This window comes from Mytilus edulis, chromosome 6 (assembly GCF_963676685.1).
Source record: "Mytilus edulis chromosome 6, xbMytEdul2.2, whole genome shotgun sequence".
NCBI lineage: Eukaryota > Metazoa > Mollusca > Bivalvia > Mytilida > Mytilidae > Mytilus > Mytilus edulis.
In genome coordinates, this window is record NC_092349.1 from 44,307,422 (window position 1) to 44,335,163 (window position 27,742).

General features: G+C 31.1%; 1 protein-coding gene across 1 annotated transcript; it reads right to left on the reverse strand.

Annotated features, from left to right (window-relative positions):
* Positions 1-2,979: 2,979 nt before the first annotated feature.
* LOC139527725 (uncharacterized) lies at positions 2,980-26,582 on the reverse strand. The gene is made up of 3 exons (XM_071323353.1): positions 26,410-26,582; positions 17,858-17,878; positions 2,980-6,919 (listed from the first exon to the last, which is right to left on the reverse strand). The coding sequence occupies exons 1-3, from the start codon at positions 26,527-26,529 to the stop codon at positions 6,509-6,511; spliced, it is 552 nt and encodes a 183-aa protein (XP_071179454.1). The 5' UTR covers positions 26,530-26,582; the 3' UTR covers positions 2,980-6,508.
* Between the last annotated feature and the right edge of the window lie 1,160 nt (positions 26,583-27,742).

Below are 27,742 nucleotides of genomic sequence, written 5' to 3' on the forward strand. Positions count from 1 at the left end.
AATACTAGTTATGATAAAATACGCCAAACACAACTTTACGTCAAACACAACTTTAAATTAGAGATACAAAACTATTTTGGTGTAAATATCGTCAACAAAGTGAGATGATATTTGTATGTTGAGATTTTTTATTTCAATTATAATATTATAATAATATTATGCTTTGTCTAAATTATAAACCCTTGACATTTAAAACAAAGTATAGCAGTGTCTCCAGTTATTGAATCCTAAACTGGATATCAGCTCTTTATACCTTCCTTTGCTTCCATTTATTACGATTATTTTTCTTGCGATTAATGGTCAATAATTTTAAGTTACCAGAATCACTAAATACTAAAAAAATCAAAACTGCTTTTTCAAGTTTAAGACGACTAATTGTGCACTGACGAAATCTCTTTTTTGGAAAGGGAATTAAAACGAGAAAGCAAACATGTGCAAACCAAACACAAATACTATAAGCAGCAAATTAGTCAAGCACTGAGTAGCATATGACCGAGCATAAATTATGGCGGTGGACAAACATGTTTACCGACTCAAAATTCTCTCCTAAGTTCAGAAAGCGATGCAGTTGCAACAATTCACAATAAATAACTCGTAAGAAATAGTCTAAGCTATGACATAGATTAACGATCTGAGATATTAAAGCCCGGGATTACGAAGTATAAAAAAATGAAAGATGAAAGCATTTCAAAAAGACAACACCAAACCATAAAGCAGAATTCAGCCGATTAATGGCATTGGGCTGTATCTTTTTTTTGATCGGTTTGTTTCTATCAAACAAAAAAGACTTACACTACAGTATCAACCAACAAAATATTGTTTAATTGTCCAATGTATTCATGATTCCCTAACTGAATATAAACGTTTTCCACTAATGTTGTCTTAATTCAAATATCGTAATTAGATTAAGGAAAAATATGAAGATAAAGGCGAAATTATGGCTGAATGCATTTCGGAAAAAAAGGAGACAATTCAATCTCAAATATAGTCTTAATTGTGATTTCTTACGTATACTTTATGTATGACGTTAGTAAAGTCAGATAACGAGAATTCTCTAGTATACCTTTACACGTTTAACTCATGATCCATTATCCTCTCAAAGACGAGTTGCATATGAAGGGTTCAAACTCGGGCGTATTTTCATCGTAGAGCCGAAGAGTCCCCAGTCTATACAATATACCACTAGACCACGAGTGCTGATTTAAATCAATATTTATACGTGTCAATAAACACGATATCTGTTTCATTGATACCCGAATTTTGTAAATTATGAAATATATATTTATTATGATTTGGTTTGCTCATACGAAATATAAAATGACATTAGAAAAAAATCATAAAAATAAGCTTACTACGGATGTCAGGTTTGAACATTTGTCGATTCTTAACATCGTTATAAAATGTCAATGAACTCATGAACCTTTATACGATTGTGGTTATTACACATTATATGAAAATTATATATTTAATAGATATCTCTAAGATTAAAACAATAATCTGGTAGTGAAAAATACGAAAACAATTTCTTTCCGGGTACACGGTTTTAACTTTCTGCTGTTGATATCATTATGACTTTCGTAACCAACGACTAGACGAATACGGCTATTAAAAACTGATTTAAAATTTATAAAATCAACATTATACAATGATTGACTTTCAATGAGGTAGATACCATAATTAATCCACCCAAGTGATATGATATTAACCGAGGCCAAATCCAAAGGGTGAATGTCATTTCTATGGCGTTGATAAAGCATTGTATAAAGTGAAACAAAAGTCAACAATTGTTTTATCATACGAGTTTGTTTATCCTTCTCAAATTTTTCAGTATTTGTTGAAGATACTTTTAAAACTACTCCCTGTTTTTATACTTAATATAACAGTACTTTTGTAGTTGGTTAATTTCATAAGTTGAAATATTCAATAAATAAAATTGAGAATGGAAATGAGAATGTGTCAAAGAGACAACAACCCGACCCGATAAAGTTTACTAAACCAAAATATACAAAAAAAAAACAAACAATAAAATATACACCAAAAACAAGAAGAATAGAATAAAAGGGAATTTACTTCACGTCATTAAACTACGTCTTGCCTTGCATTGTCTATATTTAGGTACAAGGACGCTGTTCCAAATCTTATATTAACTTTTTGTCCTTGTGAATATAACGTTATATCATAGAGGATTTTCTATACCTTAAGCCAATGAGAATAAGTAAAATTTATAGTCATGTTTATAGGGATTCGGATTTGCCCGTAACACGGGTTATACATTACTATCCCCCCTAGTATATTTCGTCCCTCTTTCTTCTAGTTTATTGATCGGTTGACGATGGATACCAAATGTAATAACGCAAAAATATGATAAATTCAATGAAACGGAAACAGTTTAAACACAATTTATATGTAATTATTCAATAAAGTATTACGCACATAATTTTTATTTTTTTTAAATTACATGAAATGGAGCATCACCAAACGGTAGATTTGTGTCAATTAAGTAAACCTTATAGATTTTGATTCGTACGGCTTAATGGTAGCCAGTACTCAGACCACTTAATAATATTACAATACACATCAATGATTTTATTGTCAACCAAAGACGGACCAAGAGGGGCAGTATAATTACAAACAATGTATTAGAATGATTATTAGTAATTCTTATTGATATACAGAGCGAAATACAGAACGGAAAAAAATAAACAATAAATAGCATATAGAAATGTTGAGGCATACATTTAACTGTTTATGGATATAGTGCCAAAAATTTGATATTACAATATAAGCAGTGATAAGAGATGTTCCTTTCAAAGTTGGCTTATGAATGGTCAGTAAACATTTTTCTAGTTTTTTAACATACTAATCATGATAATATTCCTTTCAGTCTGAAGACTGATTATCAAATAACATAGGCGTTTTCAAAATTTATTGATTCTCATAACCCTTTTTTTTTTTAAATCTTTATTCAACTATTCAACATTTATGTACAATAGATATATTACATATTACAGAAAGATATTCACAAAGTAATGGTTAAAAGTAAAATTGCAAATATCATCAACATGATCAACGAAATAGTTAAAACATATCCCATAAGCTATATAAACATATTTTCAGTACTAAATTTCTTTACATGTACTTTATATGTAAATTTCAAAATTTCTAAATGTTGGTAATAAATAAACTCATCATAGATACCAGGACTAAATTTTGTGTATACGCCAGACTTGCGTTTCGTCTACAAAAGACTCATCAGTGACGCTCGAATCCAAAAAAGTTTAAAAGGCCAAATACAGTACGAAGTTGAAGAGCATTAATAAGGAATATTAAACTTTTAAAAAAAGATAAATAAATTCCGTATATTAATATATGTCTTTTAACAAAAAATAATAAATACCATTTGAATTCGAAAAAAGTCCAAATACGGTTAGTTACTCATTTTTCCCGTTTTGTTCCTTTGGGATGCATTTCCATTTAATAAACAAAACAAACAAACAAATAATTTATTAGAGTCTCACCTCTTTAAAACATTTGATATAAAACACAATATAATATTTGAATACATATTTGAACCTATATATGTATAGGTGCGATTGGGATGCTGAAGTGCGATGGTCATGCTGAAGTGCGATGGTCTACGCCGAAGTGCGATGGTCCTTTCGCAGAAGTGCGATGGTTTTGTACGACGTTCCAATATTGTGACGTTTTCCAACATATACAATATTGATTTGCAAGCAAGAGGGTAGGGTTTTGTAAATGAATGTTTCGTGCTCACAGAGTAAATGAAAGGAAAAAATAAGAAAAGAACAATCCAAGTCCATAACAGTTTAAAGCATTACATGTTACAAAATAAATCAATATAATGTTAATTCAGAGTGTTTATTGTCTGTAACCGAAATTAACCTGACTTCTCCATACGTGTACTTCCTAAAATTATCAATAGGAATGATTGTTGTGATCAATTTCTAAATTTTCCATAACATTTGATAAACTGAAATAAATCCTGCTAATTGTTATCGTATAGACATTCAACCTTAATAAAAAAAAATGTTTCGCTCTTGAACACTACTGTGTGCTAATCGGAAAATTGGCAAATTTAAAATTACATTAAAAAAAAATATCAAAATTTAAAGTCTTTGTTTTGACTTGAACTGAATTTACAAGATATTCCAAACGTGAGACTAGGAGATACAGTTTTTAAATCTTAATAGTATGCTTTGATTTTAACATTTTATGTATATTTTGCTTTTGACTCAATGTTACAGGTAGACCATCGCTCTATAGCGTAACCGCCATCGCACTTCAGCGTAGATATCAACAAGTTAACGTCACAATGTCACCATCACACTTCAGCGTGTTAACCATTGCACTTAAACGTGGACCATCGAACTTCAGCGTGATCATCGTGGTTCGGAGTACCATCGCGGTTCCGAGTCCTACATCTATATATATTATGTGTTTGATTGCAGCGGAAAAACAACAATATAGTTCGTTTACAAAAACTGTTTTTATATTTGACAATATACAGAATTTCATCATTTACCATAGATATGGCAAACGCTTTATGAAGATGCTTTGAATATTTTCGAATTGCTGGTACACATTTGTCAATAGAAACTACCTATTTCTTTACTTGTGATATCAATATGCCAGTATTTAGCAAGCAAGATAGTCAGTGCATTCAGCTACAGACGTCATATTGTAGTGTCCCCTTTCACCTCAAAAGCTCTTGTCATTTTATCGTTAACAATATATACCGTCTTGTTAGCTAGAATTTATCATTTATATTAGTATTTATATAACAAGTTCTTTATCTCGAATAAATTATGTACACATTTATAATCAAGAAACCAGAACCAGAAAAGAGGGACGAAAGATATCAGAGGGACAGTGAAACTCATAAAATACGTGATATTTACAATGTGTTATTTTTCCATTGCACTCTCTAGATAAGGATTGTAATACAAAATAACTATTTTATGTAAATGAGGGGAAAATCAAGATTCACAAAACATAAAAATGTTGATAAAGGCATTAACAAAATGGAGAAATGTTTCCTTTTTTTTCATTCACGATTGTGACAGCAAATGTTCTTAAATTCATAATAAATAGTGAAAATCATTATGAAGAAATTATGTATAATATTTAGAACTATGGGTTGCAGAAGAATAAATTGGAACATATAATTTTATATTTTTATTTGGCTAATGGTGCCTTTAAAAGCCTTATTCTTTAAGGATAAGCAGCATCAAAATCAGGGAGAATATGTATAGAAATGGTATCATTTTGTACACAAGCAGGTTTTCTCATAAAATCTCATTGTGTACACGAAGGTTTGACGAAAGTATAAATATATTGTTTTCTCATTTCAATGCTTATTCCTTTCATTTTTCTACATGCATGTGTCAGATATTCATATTTGAGAGGAAAAAAACCATTTAATAAGAAGAAAAACTCTGTTATATTCAGGGTTTTCTAAAAGCAAAATAAAACTGAATGTTTATTAATATGGGTTGCATCAGCTTCAAAAACAATTTGGACGGGCATGATGAATCAGCAAGATAATATCATATCTACAGAATATTAATTACATGTAGTACCACGAATGATGACTGCTTACCAGACAAAAGAAATATCTTTAAAAAAAATTGCGAGTGCAAACTACATTGTACATGTACTTATATAAAGGTAACAGAACTACAAATGTATAGTGTAGAATGTAATTTTTTTTTTAAATCAGTAAAAAAATGAAGAAAAAAAAAGAGCAATGCAATAAAGGAAAGCTCTCTCTGGTCCGAGACCACAATTGTTGTCGTCCCTTGGTTTTCGTTGTCCACGAATATAGTCCCTAGTGTTGACAGTGGGTTACTTGCCATTAATTTATACCCCTTCCTAATTTATTTCTCCATGTTTAATGCCTCAAATTGCAAGTAGGGGGTAAAATTACCCTGTAAAAAAATTTGGGTCCAGAATTTTAAAGGAAAGTAGTGATTTGGTCCAGCTGAAAAAGGTTAAAAACTAGCACTTCGGAAGCTGCCCGATGTCCATATTTTTTAGTTAGAGCCGATGAAGTTTTCTATAATTTTGATATAATTTGTCCCAGAAGTAGTACAACACACTGTAAAACTATTATTGAACAAGCTCAGGTGGGAGTTTTTTAATTTTCATTTATGTTCTTAAAGAAATGCACTACGAAATAACTGTGGTCTCGGACCCTCTGTTCAACTCTTTTACAGAATGTGTCAAGGTCCACATACGATTCTAACATAACTATGTAGCTGGTACTCACCACCTTCTCAAAACTGTTAATTGATGTTATTATTTGAAGAAAATATATGTTCAAATCATTTTTTATTTTTATCAAATGTTACCTTCTGAGTCAAGTTCAAATATTACTGAATGTAACGGTTTTTTTTTTTTTTTTTTTTTTAAATCTAAAGCCCTGTCTCTAACTTTGGTTTTAGCTACTTAAGCCCTACCAACACACATTACCATAACTAAAGGTACTCTATACCTTAGCTAGCAGCGTCACCATAGTAGTTATAAAAGAAAGTACAGCAGGTAGTATATCTTTTAAACATGAGCACACTGGTCGCCAATTTTCACCAACCACTCTACGAAATTTCTGCCACCAGCTAATTTTTCGAAATGTTATCTCTTTTCCCCCATCATATGAGATATTAATAATCATCTCCCCTTTTCCGCTCGGTTTGTATCTAAACCACGACGGTGCTTGGTCTTCAGTATCACATATAAAAATATCGATACAAGTATCTTCTCTACGATTCATATGAGGGTAAATTTCTGTCAACATGTGATTCAATGTGCGACGAATTCCTGGTTGTAAATTTTTTTCATTGTTTTGGTATTGCAGAATAATAGCAGCTATGCACTCATGTGGACTATTTCCTTCAATAATCTATAAAAGAAAAAAAAATACATTAAAAACCAGATTCCCCTTTAATACATTTTGTAGAACCATCATGTCACAATGAAACATGACGTGCCGTAATATTTGCATACATTAAGCAGTTAATTTATTGTAAAACTTCAATAGTTATTTGATAAGATGAAGGTTTAAAGAAAGTGAAATCACAAAAATATTGAACGAACGCCGTCGAAAATTCAAAACGGAAAGTCCATAATACAGTTGCAAACTCAAAAGTACAACAACACACTAAATAAATGGATAAGAAATGTCATATTTCTGACTTGTTACAGGCATTTTCTTATGTAGTATATGGTTTGATAAAATCTGGTTTTATAGCTACCTTAACCTCTCACTTGCATGACAGTCTTATTGATATTGACAACGATGTGTGAACAAAACAAACTGACACAATCGGTAGACATGTCAAAAATAGGGGTACAGCTGTCAACATTGTGTTAAAATCTTAATCAGAATAAAAACAAACAAATATATAACAAACAAGCACAAAAAGGTACACAGACAAGGCACATAAGCATAAATGAAAGAATACAAATATTTACCATAGCACAATAACACAATGACGGGATGTATAAGTACAGAGTCAAGTCAAACGGATATTACCAAAAACAGACCAAACAGTAAAAGTAATATTCATAAAGACAGATAATTGAATACTTTAACACGTTATTAAGTTTCTTAAGATTGATAATCTTGTCTCTCTTTTTCTAGAAAATAGATGAATTTTGTGAAAATCAAAATGCTACATAGTGGTCTTCTCGAGAACAACTACAGGTTCTAAAGAGCCTGTGTCGCTTACCTTGGTCTATGTGCATATTAAACAAAGGACACAGTTGGATTCATTACAGAATTGTGTTTTGGTGTTGGTGATATGTTTGTAGATCTTACTTTATTGCACAATCTTGCTGTTTATAATTATATGTATCTATAATGAAATCAGCCCAGAAGTGACAGTGGAATTTTTTTTGTAATTATTTACTTATGAAAATTGTAAAAAATTGACTATAAAGGACAATAACACATTAAAAGTTGCAATTGACCAATTTGGTCAAGTTGACTTATTTGTAGAATAAAGGCAACAGTAGTATACCGCTGTTCAAAACTCATAAATCTATGGACAAAAAACAAAATCGGGGTAACAAACTAAAACTGAGGGAAACGCATTAAATATTAGAGGAGAACAACGACACAACATTAAAAAGTAACACACACAGCAACGGACTAAGCATAAGACAACATCCGATGAGAATTACCAATATAACATCAAAACCAAATACATGAATTTGGGATAGAAAAGTACCGTGACACGTCTTACAGTAATGTGAATTCACACTCAAAAATAGGAGAAAACAAACGACACAACGGAAACACAACGTAAAAATGTTACACACACAGAAACGAACTATGATATAACAATGGCCATTTTCCTGACTTGGTACAGGACATTTTTAAAGAAAAAAAATGGTGGTTTGAACCTGGTTCTGTGGTATGCCAATCCTCGCACTTTGATGGCATTGTTAAATTTAACATTAGAATGACAACATAATAATACAGGACTACAATACAAATAAATAGCAGAACGTATTAGGCAAAGAAACACATGAATAATAGATAACAAAAGGCAAACGTAAATTATTCCCTTTAGTGACTTGACTGACTACATTATCTGTAACTCCCTTTGGAAATCATATAATAAAATAGACAACCATAAGATGAAAAGCACATTCTTCTGATTAAAAATGAAAACTTGTGTAAAATTTGTAGTTTAGTATGGCGTCTTTTATCACTGTACTAGTATAGATATTTGTTTAGGGGCCAGCTGAATGACGCTTCCGGGTGCGGGAGTTTCTCGCTGCATTGGAGATCTATTGGTGATCTTCTGTCTGTTCTATGATCGGGTTATTGTCTCTTTGACACATTTCCCATTTCCATTTTCAACTTTATCTGTTGTTTCTATACAAAAACAAAATATTTATGTTATTCGTTCTTCCTTTAAGAGTTATGAAATAACATGTTTTCCGTACTTTTAAGTATATTCAATGTCATGGTTTAAACATAAAAACTGGTGTTTTTGCGCTTCTGATGGAGGTTAAGCACTGTTAACCCTGGTTCAATTCACCATTTTCTCATTTTTACATTTAAAATTCCTGTAACAAGTCAGGAATATGACAGTTGTTTTCCATTCGTTTGATGTGTTTCATCGTTTGATTGGTGACTTTCCATTTTGAATTTTCCTCGAATTTCAATATTTTTGTGATTTTACTTTTTAATATGTAATGTAAAGCATCCAAGTCAAGATATCTTAAAAATTACCTCCAAAAATGTATTTTATCCTTTAACTAATAATAGTATAGTATCACAACATAGAAAAAAGTAAAATCACAAAAATACTGAAAATCCAATCGGAAAGTCTTTAATCACATGGCAAAATCAAATGACAAAAAATATCAAGAACGAATGGACAAGAACTGTCATATTCCTGACTTGATACAGGCATTTTCAAATGTGGTGTGGATTACTCAGTAAATAAAAGAGGGACGAAAGATACCAAAGGGACAGTCAAACTCATAAATCTAAAACAAACTGACAACGCCATGGCTAAAAATGAAAAAGACAAACAAACAACAGCACACACGACACAACATAGAAAACTAAAGAATAAACAACACAAACCCCACCAAAAAACATGGGGTGATCTCAGGTGCTCCGGAAGGGTAAGCAGATCCTGCTCCACATGCGGCACCCGTCGTGTTGCTTATGTGATAACAAATCCGGTAAATAGTCTAATTCGGTAGGTCACATTCAGGAAAGGGAAGGGTAAATTACAAATTATATAAAATATAAATATCAATCGAAATGGCTCAACTCAATTAAAAGACATATAAGCACATTTAAGTGAACATATACTAAACGAATACATTTGATCTGACACAATGTAGATACAAATTCAATATAATAAGGGTTGAGATGTTAAACGATTTCAGAAAGAAAACAATATCCGTGAACGAAATGCCGCCAAATAGAAACATATACGCAGGTAAATGAAAATAATTGGGTCGAAAGGTATACAGTATAAACTGAGAACGAATAATACTTTTACAAATAATAGTGTAGTTCATAGTACGAGAACATAAGTGAACATTTATAGTTATACCAAACACGTATATCAAAGCTGGTATATATTAGAAATAGAGAGAATATATAGTTATCAAAGGTACCAGGATTATAATTTAGCACGCCAGACGCGCGTTTCGTCTTCATAAGACTCAACAGTGACGCTCATATCAAAATATTTATAAAGCCAAACAAGTACAAAGTTGAAGAGCATTGAGGATCCAAAATTCCCAAAAGTTATGCCAAATACGGCTAAGGTAATCTATGCCTGGGATAAGAGAAAATCCTTAGTTTTTCGAAAAATTCAAAGTTTCGTAGTAGGAAATTTATTAAAAATGACCACATTATTGATATCCATGTCAACACCGAAGTGTTGACTACTGGTTTGGTGATACCCTCGGGGACGAAACGTCCACCAGCAGTGGCATCGCCCCAGTGGTGTAAATAGTTATCAAAGGTACCAGGACTATAATTTAGCACGCCAGACGCTCGTTTCGTCTTCAGACTCATCAGTGACGCTCATATCAAAATATTTATAAAGCCAAACAAGGACAAAGTTGAAGAGCATTGAGATATAAGACTTGATAAATTAAATATACATAAAAGTATTATAAAATGTATCAACAGGTCAAATCAACACGAAAGAACGATTTGAGAGTCCTCGCAGTTACTGAAAGTTAATTTAAAGCCGAACAATTAAAGTTTACAAAAAGTATACAAAAACCAACTAAAACACATCCCAAACATGTTCATGTTAAATTGATTATATAAAATAATATACCACATTACAGTTATGACCTTGTTCAGTTTGTTTATTCATTTAAGTCTTTAATTTGATCATATCTTAATGGACATCCCGCTTTTTAAAGTTATTCTGGAGTTCAGATTTTGTTAATGCCTTTTTGCTTGATAAGTGCGCTATTATTTAAACGTATAAAAAAATATAACATTGGCTTTTTTATGAGTTGTGTAAAGGTTTTTTTCCATTGTTTTGTAATTAATGCATGAAAAATCATATGTGTAATACTAGCAATCATTAAGGTTTCTAGGATATATAAGTTTTTTTAAGAGCTTACTTAGTTGACAACCACACAGACTTTCACAACAAACAGACCGAGTATAATATCTTTTTGATCGACAACATATTACTCAGCTTGTTGAATTGCTATTTCAGTAGACATAATGCAGTCAAGAAGGTACTAGCTGTGCACCACTACAGGCCGACTAATTTTTATACTAATATAAAGCAGAACATTCTTAAATACAAGACGAAAAAACATATCTCAGAACTCCTGCAAATACACACATATATATATATATTAATAATTTTGAGTGCCTACATCAAGTATATCCCAGTAAACTTCAGGTATACCACCGAAAGTAAAGATCTGCTTCATCAATTGATTTGTCCTCAATAATAATATCAATATTTGAATTCAAACTTGAATCTATGACAAATTTGATGATTTCAATTGTTAATTTCTCAGCAGTTAAATACCCTCCGTGCCATCGTATGTCGTAAATATAATTTACCATAGAAACTCCCTTAACAGCTTAAACTGTACAACTTTTATAAGAAAGTTTCGTGAAATAAATATATCCTAGAATGTAAAGGCCATATGTTCTATTATTTCTTTCAAAAGTCATAATCTAGGGCAGTGTGGCATATTTTCAACATTCTCCGAACTTCTGATAGTTTAAACTTCTACTTAAATTAGGAACTACCTCTCACTTCACTTTCGTTCTTCCTAGAAATTCACTTTTATCGCTATCATGACTGTGTACTAATTCTTGTAAAATCTCAAAGTTATATTTCTACGAGATGAAACATAGAGATGATATCTGGGAACCAGTAGGTAAGCTAACAAAATATCATCAAAAGGGCCCTGAATGGTGTATTTCGTAATCAATACCGATGTCCTACATTAGGTATATATAAGGTTGAATACTTTGATCAGTCGTTTTATATTATGCCGGCTTACAAGTTGAGCCTCGTTGTGTGAGTATTATGGATATAAAAGCTTATCTATAGTCTGAATTTATCACACCATTCTTTCAACTTGTTAACATGTCTATAACATTGCAGAAGACCATTGTTGGGCCTCAGTTCCCAAGTTTTTAAATACTACTGTACCACAAGCATGTTAATACTGTGAGTTAAAATCATAGGCTTTCAATTTTTCCAGTAGGAGGTCAGTAATTCCCAACGAACACTATGTCTTATTCAACCAATGAAATCTAACCGACAAGAAATACTAGTAGCCATAGTGCTAAAACGCCAAACAACCAGTCAATCAACCAATCAGAGGCCATTTTGCAGAAAACTCGACAAGTGCCAAATAAGATAAACCCTGATCAGTCTTCTATCAAGCAAAAATACTTAAAGACAAATAATACCCTTATAATGTTAAACCGTGAACATTGTTGGAATGGTAAAAACATCAAACCTTATTCTTTATAGTGAATGTGTTGCACATGAATTCAAATTTATATTTTTTATCTTATGATCACGATCTTTGCAGCGTAAAAGTTAACATATACGAAAAAGGTATGTGTTCCATAAACATGGCTAATGACTCGAAATATCCATCAATGAGTAGACAATTTGAAATTTGATAGTTTTTTTTTATGAAAGTTCAGTACTTGAAAAGGTCGGAAGAATTCTAGATTCAACAAAAAGTACTAAAAGATTTACACTTCGTATATTAAATAAAGAGATGAATGATTTTTTTTAATCAAAATGATTGCTAAATAAACAAAAAAGATAATCTTGACCATGCGTTTTTCTCAAATATTTTGATTACTTCTTACTGTTACTTTTGTGCTACTTGTTTAACTATATTTTAATGACTTCTTGTAAATGGAATTTGGGATAAAATTGAAAGGAATGACTTAAAAAAATTATCTTTTTGAAAATAATTCCAAAACTTTATGCCTTCTCTACGTGTTTTAATAACTCCCTATATATTCATAGATGGATTAAAATATTACATGTTATCAAATTACGTTGCTATACAGAGACATATAACCATCTTAACGATGTTTTTTGTAATAAAGCAATAGTCTGGACAAGCGGGAGGATCAATAAAAGCGCTAATATAATAAAGAAAATTCAAAAACTTCTTTGTTCTTAATTCACGGTATAAGTAAACAAATTTAGTGATAAAACGTTTTGTTTAGTTGATGCACATTGAAAAAAATATAATGTTAATAAATTTCTGTATTAATACTTAAGAAAAATAAATACACACCAATGTAAACATCTAATATAAATATAATATGATATTCAAAAGAAATTTAAGAGTTTGTCCGTTTTATTGAATCACAAGCACTTTTGATATTCTATACTATCAATTTAACTATTTTTCTTTTATATGTATCGACTTTTTACAGGTACATATCATGAGTCAGTACTTTTATACCGACATAATTTATAGCAACACTTTTTTTTAAATTATCTATTTATAAATTAATAAATTAAACTAAATATAGGGTTTCAACTATCTCAGGTAAAATTGATCTAGATGGATTTGGCTATATATAGTTTCAGGTTGAATAGCTCTTCATCTGTTCTAGGTGGTATAAATTCTTTACAAATTCATATTTGGTCGTTCGTAATGACGTTTATTTGTATATTGTTATTTTTTATTCATTTCTTTTTATATATTCTGATTATTGCTTTTATAACATTTATATATATATATATGATTTTACCAATTTGAAGAAAGTTCGAGAATTGTCATTATCCGACTGTTAAATAAGTCGTATTCCTGTCGAACTTGTTTAAAAAATAAATTTCAAACGTACCCAAGTAATAGGTTTGTGTGACAAAACGACAATTACATTATATCATATGATACCTATCATCATTCAAGGGATCTGTTATTGTTTATAATTTAGAACCTTAAGGGGGCTCGAGGGAACAAAAATTTCAAAAAAAAAATGTACATTTGATTTTTAATTTCAAATTTTATCTACTACTTTATTAGTTATTATTTTATCATATGGTACAATAGTTATCCTAAAACAATCAACTCTTTTTGGGCCCCAGATGACTTTAAGAATGTATATATATCATTGAAAAAGCTCCACATTATCTCCCTTTTGTACAAAAATGTATTTTTGGGGCATCAAAATAGAAATATCTTTTTAATTCATCGGTGACCTATATTATTTTTGTACTCAAACAAAACTATTATAAAATTTTAGCGATTTCTGTAATTTAGTTGTTTTTATCAATTTCGATATAACATTTATTTCTCCTTTAAGTTCAACAGAAAAAAAGTACACTTACAAAAATAAATGCTTCTTTCGTAGGCAAATTGTGAGTTTAAATGAACGGTGACCACATGTTTTTATTTCATTTTTCTATTGAGTACATGTATATGATAAAGTTCATTAATAGAAAAATAAAGCGAAATCCTATATCTAAAATAAATTTAGCTCCCTTTAAAGAACTGCGGGAAAATTGAAATGTCGTTCATTCACTGAAATAAATTTTATCAAAGCCTTCCATTTTTTAATCTTTCGCTATCATCTAGCAAGAACACGTTACATTATTAAGACCCGTCTTAAAGAAACTATCGACAATAGTGTTCTCCTTTTTAAAAAAACCCACACGAAACGAATTGACTGTTAAGAGGAATAACCCTATAGTAATATGTTCAACAGTAGCTTGGAAATTATACATGCTACACCGAGGAACAAGCAATCAGTATGCTAGGGTTTCTCCTTTGCATCATTTTTTTAAATTTGGAGTTAAAGTTTTCCAGCAGGTTTTCGGCATTTCTATGGGAACTAACTTTTCACCTCTCCTGGAATAATTTTTCTTATTTTCATATACGTCGGAGTTCCTTTCAACATTTGTAAAAGATAAGACGATGACAGAAGTTTCATCTTTTTATTTCACATGCATTGGTAATGTGCTTTTTATTATCAATCCAAATCTTTCAAATTGAATCCCATCCTGAATTAAAGATTAAAGAAATCACAGATACATATTCCTCTGCATTATTTCTATATATCTAAATCACAGTTGATAGCAGTCATCTCATTATCATAAAAGAGGGACGAAAGATACCAGAGGGACAGTCAAACTCATAAATCGAAAATAAACTGACAACGTCATGGCCAAAAATGAAAAGGACAAACAGAAAAACAATAGTACACATGACATAACATAGAAAACTAAAGAATAAGCAACACGAACCCACTAAAAACTAGGGGTTATATCAAGTGCTCCTGAAGGTTAAGCAGATCCTGTTCCACGTATGGCATATGAACTACAATTTAGAAAATTATAAAAACATATATTGATTTCAATCTGACTATCATGCCAAAATACCTGTATTCAAATAAACATTTAATAGAACATGTTAGTACCATAAAAAGATTCATGTAATTTGTGCCGATTTTATTTAAAAAGGCGAGCATACCAAGTTGAATAAAACTTGTTCAGACCTAATGACGGTTTCAGAAAGAATCAGCAAACGCTAGAATCTGCAATGTCATAGCTTAGAAAGATTGCAAAAGGGTCTGAGTTTCATTCTCAAATCACATGTGACAAATTTCTTATGTATGAGTTTGCGTAGATCTTCAGGAAAACTAAAAGCGTTATTATTTGAAAAAGACGGTAGAAGAATCCTTGGGAAGAAAACAAAAAAAAAACTTTAAGAAAAACAGAGGAAAAACACATCTAAAAAGACATTTGACCACAAAACACTAGTATTAACACAGAAAACTAAAAATTGAGAAACACAAGCTCCACAAACAAGAGAGTGTAGGAAAGACTTATAAATAGAATGAATGCCCCCTATACTACTACTAATGGTTGTTATATTTAAGTTTTCTTTGACCATTGAAATGCATAAAATCGTCGTAGCACTGACTAAGATTGTCGCTAGCTGAAAAGCCAAATACGGTAAACATGTTTACCGTATTATTATTATTTAATCGCAATTCTGCGCCTGTCCCAAGTCAGGAGCCTCTGGCCTTTGCTAGTTTTGTATGATTTTTAATTTTAGTTTCTTGTGTATAATTCGGAGTTAAGTATGACGTCCATTATTACTGAACTACTATACGTATTTTTTTAAGGGGCCAGCTGAAGGACGCCTCCTGGTGCGGAAGGATCTCTCTACATTGAAGACCTATTGGTGGCCTTCGGCTGTTGTCTGCTCTATAGTCGGGTTGTTGTCGCTTCTCAATTTTATTTGAATCTAAACATTAGTTACTGTGGATCCTCGGAGTTCAGTATTTTTGTGATTTTACTTTTTCATTATTATTCGTTGGATATCAGTTTTTGTGGGTTTTGTGTGTACTGGTGAACGACGAATTTAAATGTTCAACAAAATACAAATTACTATAAAGTTTGGCTGATCCATGAAATCAAATATTCACGGAAATAAATGAATCCACAGTACACAATATGAAATGTAGACCCCAACATTCACAACACGTTTCCATTTCAAATACTGATAAGTGTGATACGATGGAATATATTAACATTTTGTCTGAATCAGTAACCTTTTAATTTTGCAAATGTCATTTTCTTAAAATGAACCTGCACACTTTTTAAAATTTACCTGATAAATATTCAACACTTTTTCCACCAGTCAAAAGTTTTTATTTATAAGTCTATGTGAAGAACTATTCTAGTTAAGTGGCGAAATAGGAATTATTTTACGGGAGGATAAAAGCAAATATATATAGAGTTTAATGTTCACTTTTAATTGTCAATTAGTCATTGTATTTTTTTCACTGAACAAGATTGCAAAAAATCATAATTAAATAATGAAATTAGAATTTTATTCAGAAGAAAATAAGATGAATATTTTAAACGATTTAAATGCAACATAAGCTCATAACTACTATTGAATTGGAACTGTCATTGATAATTGGTAAATGGAACAATCAAATATATATTAGAACAAACTGCCTATCTGAGCTGATGGATGGGTCAATGATTATAAATCAATAAGTGATTTAAATGTTTGCAGTCCCCTTTCAGACTTTTAATCTGCGGTAAATTCAGCATTTTTTATGCAATTTGGTAACAGCCAATTGAGTTCTATGCAGTATCTTTTCAGACTATTTGGTTGCAGTCAATTCATTACGGTTCCTAACTTTTTGAACAATTCAGTAATATGTCGGTGTGTACATAGAAATAACAACTACTGAACAGTCTGAATATTGCATATTGTTTACCTGCAATCTATGAAGTGATTATAAATATATAGTATAGGTAAGGATTGATGCTGATGAACTAAAAGTAGATAAGATGTATGCATGTATCGCTATGAAGTACTTTCAAAATTGCAGTTCTCAAAAGTTACAGTTCTTTGTTTAAATCTGTAAATTTTGAGACATATTATCAATTAATGGATCAGACTGCTCATTGGACATGTTGTAATAAAGAAAAATAAGTTATGTATTGTATTATTCAGACTAGTTTATTAAAAAAAAACTTATTTTGTGTGTTGTTGGAATCAAATTGTCAATTTAAGGTAGAAACTCACATAGTACAATTTTACAAAGAAATGATAGAAAAAATTATATGTTTTTCATTCTCAGTATCATATTTCAAAGTTTTTTTCTATTCATTAAAAAGGTGTTTTATCTTGAACAATCTATATAAATGTGGATAGTTTAGCTGGACTTTAGGATGAAAAGAAGCACATTGACCCGTTATTTCTATTATATTTTTGAAACAAAAAAAAACATTGAGAAGTCAGCTTTTCTGAAAAGTATTTCTATCTATATATACTAATAATCCACCTTAAAAAGATATTTTATTACCTGCATTCTGTACCAATGCTCCTGAAAAATAAGTCAAATAACATGTGAACATCAAATATAAATATAATAAGCTAATATAAATTGATAAATATAAGAGCGGATTTTAGATTTAAATACCCGGTATATAATGTATCAAATCACAAAGACATTTGAAATTCAGTTTTCATTGACAGTAAATGTTATATATTTCTTTCATTTTGCTCTTTTCACAGTCTTGTTGACATTTCTTTTATAGCATTGAGTCAATACCACTTCTTGTAGATTATTGGTCCTCGAGAATATAAAAAGATCATAATTGAGAACGAACGTCGGCACTGTTATAATATATTACAAACTATTCTACATTCATTTGTCTGTTTTTAAATCGTGTAAATTATACAGAAAAGAGGGGGGTCAATTCCAATATGCAACGTTGATCTAGATAGATTCGGCTATCATTAAAAGCTTATTTTTTTTAGTTAAATAGCTCCTCTTCTATTACAGTTTTAAATCATCCTGGATTTACAAAAATAGGCTATGAGCGTTCCTGGTTAAGATAAACATAGATAAAGGGCTTTATACGTATTAGATTCATAAGGCGTTGGTTTTTTTAATAATTTTATATATCTTTTTATTGTTTGTTTTTCATTTTCGTATTTCGAAATAAGTCTGGATTTATATACCTTATCTTTTTTGAATCAATCAAAAAAAGTTGATATTCTTGTTGTACATCTTTAAAAAAATAATGTCCAATTCTCTCCAGATAAACATCATGTGTTTTCAAACAAACATAAACTGTATTGTTTGACAACATATATATTATCAGTCGATGAATCTCTGGTATATATTACTGCATTGATAAATAGAATCAATGCATTTTGTTACCCACATAATAAATAATCTTTTCTAAAAGTTATATAACTTTTTTTTATTAAATATTCATCAAAAGTAAAAGAAACTTGGTTTACGCCCGAAATAAATCAGATACTTAAAACATATTTTCCATAACATTTAATTGGCCAGGTGTAATTATTTTATATGGTAATAGCTCGGTTAAAGTGATACAACATAAAATTTAAGATATTGTTCACCTGCGAACTAAACTAAGTGTTTTCATAATCAATATATTATACATGTTATAAGAAATTGAGAAGCATCTATAATAGAAGTTATGTATCATACTTCAATTTGAATCCCCTCTATGATGCGATAAGTAAATAGAAAATTGAAGGAATTCTTCTCAAGCTTATAAGATAAAATGGAAAATTGAAAAGTTAAATGAGTCAAATCAGACTAAAGAGCAAAAAGCAGCCGGATGCTACCAATGGGTATTCAATACAGTTAGAAAAATAAATCTTTATTTCTTAGTGTTTTCATTGTTTTAGCCCTTTGTGTAGGGACAGCGTTTTTAAGATTGTATGTTGAACAAAAGTTGAATATTTCATTATTAGATTATTGTTTTTAATGTCAAATATCAAGATTTTACTATACTTCCGATTGTCATTTTTCATCTCTCTGTAATTGTGTTCTAATTTGTTTGAATTTTTTTAGGTATTCACCATCATGTTCTTTTAATATTATTTGTATTTTTTTGGGTTTTTTTTCTAGTTTGAATTTATACAGGAAAAATTAGTTTAATTGCCTGTTAGCTCAGTTTGGATATACTCAAATATTTTCTGTTGCTTTTGTTTGAAGTTATTCCACATCTTGCCTATATATAGTTCTTATAGTTGTACCTCCATATATGTGAATGTTTCTTTCAATGTTTTAGATTTTTTTAAAAGAATACCATGTGTGTTGACTGTTTGGCTTTTGAAAGGGAATTGCTACTCTCACTTAAATCATATCATGGTCTCCAAGTGGTGGTCATGTTTTTAATTTGTTTACTAAAGAAGGATTTGACATGCAAAGGATATCAAGTTTGTGGTAATTTTCTGTAAATTAGTCTACTACCTGTACAATATTGTGATCTTGTAGTATGTTTCATAGGTGTTGATTAGGAGAAGGTTTGCTATATATTACACACGAATGTGACCAGTCGATATTGCTTTAATTGAAATTTCAACAGAGCATAAGATTGGCACTGGATGTATTGCATGTCATATTTTATGAGGTACTTTGTAAGAACCAGACAGAGTGCGATATATGAGGGTTTCAGATTTTTTCTATAAATTGCCGGGTAAAAGCATTCCTTGAATACTGTTTTTTTGAAAAATTTTGGCAAAAATTGCATATTTTCAACTTTTCTGAATTTGGGATTTTTGCGAAATTATTAAATTTTCTCGGGTGTTTTTGAGAAAACTGCAAACGTGTACAGCATAGTTAGCACTGTAATTATGAAGTTTGGATACTACTTTACCAAATTAAATAGAAAAATACTTGGGACCTTTTTCAGTTTGATCACCATAGCAACCATTTTTTCCTTGGAAACGGAGTTATTATTTGCAGAATATAGCAGTTTAAGAGCTTTAATGTCCTGAATTGTTTCATAACCGATAAGAAAATACTAATTTCTTAGAGCACACACAAGTTTGAGATGCTATCCCACAAGCATATTTCACAAAGTTGACCTGTAACATAATAATAAGCTTACAAACCAAAAATAGAACCATTTGGTCAAAGCATTTCTAAACTGAATATGAAGTGTGATAGACGGGCTGATAGACGGACAGACAAATTGAACAAATATTAAGTCGGTGGGGCCTTAAAAAATAATAATAGTCAATTGGTAATCGTTGATATTAGAAGTCCAGTATAATGGAATCCTCTTAATAAATAGCTATTAGCATATCATTAATAACTCCTTTGTTGTAGTACTATTCCGCAATTGGAATTCAGGATCTCCGAGAAAGATGAATAGATACATCTGCTAAGTTAGAATTGTGCTACCGGGTAAAATGATTATGCTATTACCGGCAAAATTATCAAAACAAAATAATTGTACAAAATAATTGTATTAATTATGAATCATTTCTTACTATGCACCGTACTACATACTGTAACATCTCATATGTTCATGCTTCCGATAACATTATATCTTGTTATGTGTGTGTGTGTGTGAGGGGGGGGTTCAGCTGAAGCACACTTCTGATCCTTCTGAAATCCCCTTCTTCTCCTTTAAGATAGTAAACATGTAAAAATGTATCATTTGTTTAGGTTGAATCTTCAAAAAAATCGTTATGCTACTCTCAATGTCTTTTTTCTAACCTTTTCTTCAAATACACCCCTATTTTCTGTATCTGTCTCTGTAACCTTTATAAAAGATTGTGCAGTAATCCCGATATTTGGAATGAAACCACTAAGCTGAGAACGTGTGAAGAAATACAAGATTAATAACAGTTAATTTCAAGACAAAATACACACATGGTATTATTCAATTAACTGCAACACTAGAAATAGCACAGTAAATACCAATCGTATTTGTCTTTGTAAATATCAATGCTTTCTAGTCCTAACAAGTTGAATATAAGACTTTAACGTCCCATGTGAAATAAAAGAAAAAATTTCAGTGTCTCGCGCATTGCAAACATTTTATCTATTCAAGGTACAAGGGCAAAAACTAAAATATACACTTTATGGCCGCGCCAAATGTTGGGGGGAGTAAGTTTTACCCATGTCTGTCAGTACGGTAGTCATCTCAACGTTTGTTTCCATTTTCTAATTTTAGTTTGCCTCAACCAAATGTTATAAAAAATATACGCAATGCTGATAAACACAAAACAGATCTCAAGTTTAAATTTGATCGCGTCTCTTTTTTGTTTGATACTTTAAAAATGCTTAAAACCCAGAATCAGACAAGGTTAGAACTGTATAGTTTGCCTTAAATGACCTGGTTAACTGACAACATTTCTAAAAGTAACTTTTTCATCTTATGAGAACCTTTTTTGTCTGTCATACATACCATATAATATTTTTCGACTTATTTTTTATCGTTTCTGATAATATAAAAAAAAAAGAAGATGTGGTATAATTTCCAATGAGACAACTCTCCACAAAAGACCAAAAAGACACAGAAATTAACAACTGTAGGTTATCATGCAGCCTTTAACAATGAGCAAAGCCCATGATGCATAGTCTGCTGTAAAAGGTCCCAAAATGACAATGTTAAACAATTAAAACAAGAAAACCTAACGGCCTAATTTATGTACAAAAAGTGAACGGAATTTTTTTTTAAAACACATACATACAAGCTTTTGACTTGGGAGTGTTATTGCGCTAGGAAAATTTCTTAATTTACTACCAGTGGTAAAGGACATTATATTGTCAGAGCTATACTTTCAAAAATTATATGGACCTTGACAAAAGTCAGAATGTGCTATTGCAATCCCCATGAAGTCCATCATCTGTTAGTAAAATTTTATGAATAATTATAGATTTCCAGATTGAAACCTGACAAAACGTTGTAGGAAAAAGTAAAACTAGAGGGTCTCAAGAGCCTGTGTCGCTCACCTGTTACTGTATTTACTGATGTCGGCCATCTTGGTTGGCAGACAGGGACATTAGACACTTTTTTTAAAATAGATACCCTAGTAATGATTGTGGCCAATTTTGGTTAAATTTGGTCCATAGTTTTAGAAAAGAAGATTTTTGTACAAGTTACAAAAATGACGAAAAGTTGTTCAATATTGACTATAAAGGACAATAACTCCTTAAGGAGTTCTCTGACAATTTTGGTCATGTTGACTTATTTGCAGATCTTACTTTGCTGAACATTATTGCTGTTTACAGATTATCTCTATCTATAATAGTATTCAAGATAATAACCTGATAAACAATTCAATTCCGTCAGATTTGCTCTAAATGCTTTGGTGTTTGAGTTATAAGCCAAAAACTGAATTTTATCCCTATGTTCTATTGTTAGCCGTGGCGGCCATCTTAGTTGGATGGCCGGGTCACCGGACACATTTTTTTTAACTAGATACCCCAAAGATGATTGTTGCCAAGTTCGGGTAAATTTGGCTCAGTAGTTTCAGAGGAGAAGATTTTTGTAAAAGATTACTTAAAGATTTACGAAAAATGGTTAAAAATTGTCTATACAGGACAATAACTCCAAAAGGGGTCAACTGACCATTTCAGTCATATTGACTTATTTGTAAATCTTACTTTGCTGAACATTATTGCTGTTTAAAGTTTATCTCTGTCTATAATAGTAATAGATAATAACCAAAAACTTTCCTTACAATTACCAATTCAGGGGCAGCAACTCAACAACCAGTTGTCCGATCCATCTGATAATTGAAGGGCAGATAGATGTTGACCTGATAAACAATCCAATTTCCGTCAGATTTGCTCTAAATGCTTTGGTTTTTGAGTTATAAGCCAAAAACAGAATTTTACCCCTATGTTCTATTTTTAACCATGGCGGCCATCTTGGTTGGATGGCCGGTTCACCGGACACATTTTTTCATCTAGATACCCCAAAGATGATTGTTGCCAAATTGGGTAAATTTGGTCCAGTAGTTTTAGAGGAGAAGGTTTTTGTAAAAGATTACTAAGATTTACGAAAAATGGTTAAAAATTGACTATAAAGGGCAATAACTCCTGCAGGAGTCAACCGACCATTTCAGTCATGTTGACTTATTTGTAAATCTTACATTGCTGAACATTATTGCTGTTTACAGTTTATCTCTACCTATAATAATATTCAAGATAATAACCAAAAACAGCAAAATTTCCTTAAAAATACCAATTCAGGGGCAGCAACCCAACAACGGGTTGTCCGATTCATCTGAAAATTTCAGGGCAGATAGATCTTGACCTTATAATCCATTTTATCCTGTCAGATTTGCTCTAAATGCTTTGATTTTGAGTTATAAGCCAAAAACGGCATTTTACCCCTGTTGTTATATTTTTAGCCATGGTGGCCATCTTGGTTTGATGGCCAGGTCTTCGGACACATTTTTTAAACAAGATACCCCAAGGATGATTGTGGCCAAGTTTGGTTAAATTTGGCCAAGTAGTTTCAGAGGAGAAGATTTTTGTAAAAGTTTACGGACGCCGGACGACGGACGCCAAGTGATGAGAAAAGCTCACTCGACCTTTCAGGTCAGGTGAGCTAATAACAAATATACGGAACACTGAGGAAAATTCTAAATGGAAAATCCCTAAGCAAATGGCAAAATCAAAACCTTAAATACATCAAACGAATAGATAAAAACTGTCATATATTACCGACTTGGTACAGACATTTTCTTATGTAAAAAATGGTAGATTAAACCTAGTTTTATAGCTAAACCTCTCAATTTTCCTCATAAGGATCTATGAAAGATTCAAACAAAAACCACCTTACCTCCACTACTCCCCCCAAAATGCCACAGTGTATTTATTTAGATTTGTTGAGTCTTCTCAAGGAGCAAAGACAGGACTGAGAGTGAGACAAAGCAAAGCATGCAGCTATCTTCCCTTTAGAAAAATTAACATTATCAAATTTATTTATATATAATTTTTAACATAAAACTATATTATATATCTTTTGATTGGGTGTTGGTGATATTTGTTACCATGGCTACTGTTGTAATAATACTTAAGGATTGTAGTTTAGAGTTAGAGTATATATATGCTTCTATGTATTTTTTATAAAGGTTTGGAAACAATTGAGAACATTGAATTTCCTATACTGCAGAATTCAACAAATAATATATGTGTTTCCAAGGGGAAAATAAGTAAATATGGTGATAAAATTCAAGAGAGTAACACACAATATTCTATTTATTTTGGTCAAGTAGTATTCAAATTTTGTAACTACAATGCTTGCATTTTTATATGCTTTTCATATTGCACTTTTCGGAAAAACACACGAAAAAAATTGATAATTTCATAAAAATTCCATATTTCAACAAAAATGAATACATGTGTTTTTTAGTATATTTTTACAAAAAAATCTAACAGTCGATTAAACTGTTATCTTTACTAAGCTCTGAAGCTAAACCCCCAGTTATATCGATGTTATTTATGAAATTTCGGAAAAAAAGTTTGATTCTATTCATAATCAGGCTCTACGACCAAACGTTAACGTGTCAAGAATCTACATGTATGATTTTTTTTTAATAAACCTACCCCCCTTTTTTCACAACCTTCCAACCCCAATGTTACACTATATATTACATTTGTTGAACCATCTGAAAAGAACAGAAGAGATTGTGAGTGAAGAAAAGCATGCTGTCATATTCAAATTTGAATATTAACTCTCTATATATGTATTTTTTTTTACATGAATCCATGGATAGATTTTAAAATAGATGTTGTTATGGATAATATGTGTTTCCATGGTAACTATTGAAGTCAGCAACTCTTACTGATGGTGATTTAGAGTTAGCGTATGCTTTTATGTATTTTTTTTATCGGTTATGAAACAATTCAGTACATTTAAGCTCTTAAACGGCTATATTCTGCAAATAATAACTCCGTTTCCAAGGAAAAAAATGGTTGCTATGGTGATCAACTGAAAAAGGTCCCAAGCATTTTTCTATTTAATTTGGTAAAGTAGTATCCAAACTTCATAACTACAGTGCTAACTATGCTGTACACATTTGCAGTTTTCTCAAAAACACCCGAGAAAATTTGATAATTTCGCAAAAATCCCAAATTCAGAAAAGTTGAAAATATGCATTTTTTGGCAAAATTTTTACAAAAAAATTACAAATTTGGTTTACATGCAATCTTAACTAAAATGAAGCTTAAACCAAGTTGTATCTATGTAACATATGATAATTAATGAAAAATGCTTGATTCTATTCGTAATCAGGCTCTGAATTTTAGTGATTTAGCTGATTTTTGAAAGATTTTACCACTCTTAACAACCCCAAAAAAAGAGTGTCCGTTACCATGGCAACCACTCATATTTTCCCACTCAAATTTATTTTTTGAGCAGTATGTGGTTACTGCTTCTTCTAGGCCATTTATAGATAAAATCTGAAACCCTCATAAGTCACGTGTATATGGCACTCTGCCTGATTCTTATGAAGAGCTGTACCTAATTGTTCTAGTGATTTCTAAATAAAGATCTAAGATGAATTGGTTTCTTTCCTGTTGGATGTTTTTAACAAGACTAAATCGCTATCTGTGCCTACTTCATGTTCATGTGATGTAGGGATAGTGATTACAAGTAGCACACCTCCATACCGATATGTCCTAATTTTAATGTCGATGGTGTATTTCGAGTGGGAAATATTTTCATATGTTGATATGTGATTATAGATTCAGGTATCACTACCTCAAATTTGCATGAGTCTATTATCTCATCAAGATATGGCTTTTTATTTTGTTAATTGGAAATTTATAGTTAATATTCGAAGCGGTGGTATCGTACTATTGTTACATTTTACTGCTTCATTGATTTAAATGTTTGATTGTGTATTAGTGACGACGAATGACAGGGTGTTCAAATGTATTCAAAGTCATTGTTAATAGTGATTAGGTCTACGAAGTTATTACTATTTGAATGATTCTGTTACAATGTGGTAGAAAAATTAGACATTTCTCAAGAGATGTGATACCAATTATCAAAATGATTCATCAGACTGCCTTTTGTTGCCATGTGACTGTTTTTGCATAGGTTACTGTGTATAACTTACCAAATGTTCAGCCTTGTTAGTAGAATGATAGAAAAAATCTTGTGACAGGATAGTAAATGTGATGTGGGTGAACTTCCGGGTTTTATGTCTGGTCTTGTGACTGAAATTGGCGGAAGTCATGTCAAACTCAGACAGATGTTTAATTTGTGATATTTTTACTATTTGAAAAATGATGAATGACAAAATATAATTTTCATGATGTTTTAAGAAGCTTTTGCTGATTTTGTCATTTTAACCGTGTAGGTATTTCACCAAACGTAAACAAAAAGCAAGGAAGTCTTTTGAGGTAAAGGCATGCGCAGTAAATTTCTATTGGGAATTGACTTATTTTCACGACCATAATATATACTTAATAGATTGAAAAAATGTTTAACGATGCATCACTTTTACATTTACAATTGAAAATGTTAAATTATAAAACAAAATCAGATTTTTATAATATTGGGATACTGTGGATTCATTTTTATTCGTGGTATACCAATTTTCGTGGGTTCCGTGGGTCACAGCGAACCACGAATTTAAGAATTCAACGAAGAATAATCCCGAGAAATGTGTATGGAGTTGGATGTTTATTTCCGGTTATGTTTTGCAGTTGTAGTATAACGTGACGGTACCCAAATTGCACCTATTTCTAAGTTGACAGTTTTTTCACCTACGTTTTTTTATGATCAAGTAAAATATGTCCATACTGTGTTTATTTTGTAGCCCTATCCTTCTTCATTGTATAGGTACACTAATTTGATTTTTAATCCATATGAAGTCCATAAAAAAATGGGTTTGAATCAACCTCCAAACTAGACTGGTCCCCGATCGCAATATTCAGTATGTGAGAGAGTATGGCTAATAGCTAATACCTGGAACGTAGTACCGGGAACCAGGATACCTCCAAACTATCCAGGATTCTGTAATGAGGAGTACCCAAATTGCATCCATGCTTAAATTCACATCGTCAAAAGTCTAATAACCGAGCTTTTGTTTAATTTCTTCAAATATTTTGAACAATTGGATATTAGTCCATGCTTACTCTTCATATTTTACAAAATGGATGCTTATAATATATTGTTTTTGCTAATTTTAAAAAGATGACGTTTTGATGACGTCGTACGGTGACGTTTTCGAACATTTTTCTTTTTCAGTAAACATTCCATCTGTTGATAAATACTGTGAACGTTTTGTGTATATCTAAATATGTTTACCTATGTTGAAAGACGTGCATAGTATCAAATAAAAAAAATACAAATTGTTTAGTCTCTAGGAAATGTTGTAAGATTTCCGTTGCTATTTTTTCTAAATAGGTGCAATTTCGGTACTCGGTGCAATTTGGGTACCCTTA

What these genes read in the sequence shown, in the direction of transcription:
- LOC139527725 (XM_071323353.1), bottom strand. Translation starts at nt 26,529, where the DNA reads ATGACTTCCGCCAATTTCAGTCACAAGACCAGACATAAAACCCGGAAG. An exon ending in CTAACAAGGCTGAACATTTG is followed by an intron (nt 17,879 to 26,409) that starts GTAAGTTATACA and finishes CTTATTTTTCAG; the next exon opens with GAGCATTGGTACAGAATGCA. An exon ending in AGCATTGGTACAGAATGCAG is followed by an intron (nt 6,920 to 17,857) that starts GTAATAAAATAT and finishes TTTCTTTTATAG; the next exon opens with ATTATTGAAGGAAATAGTCC.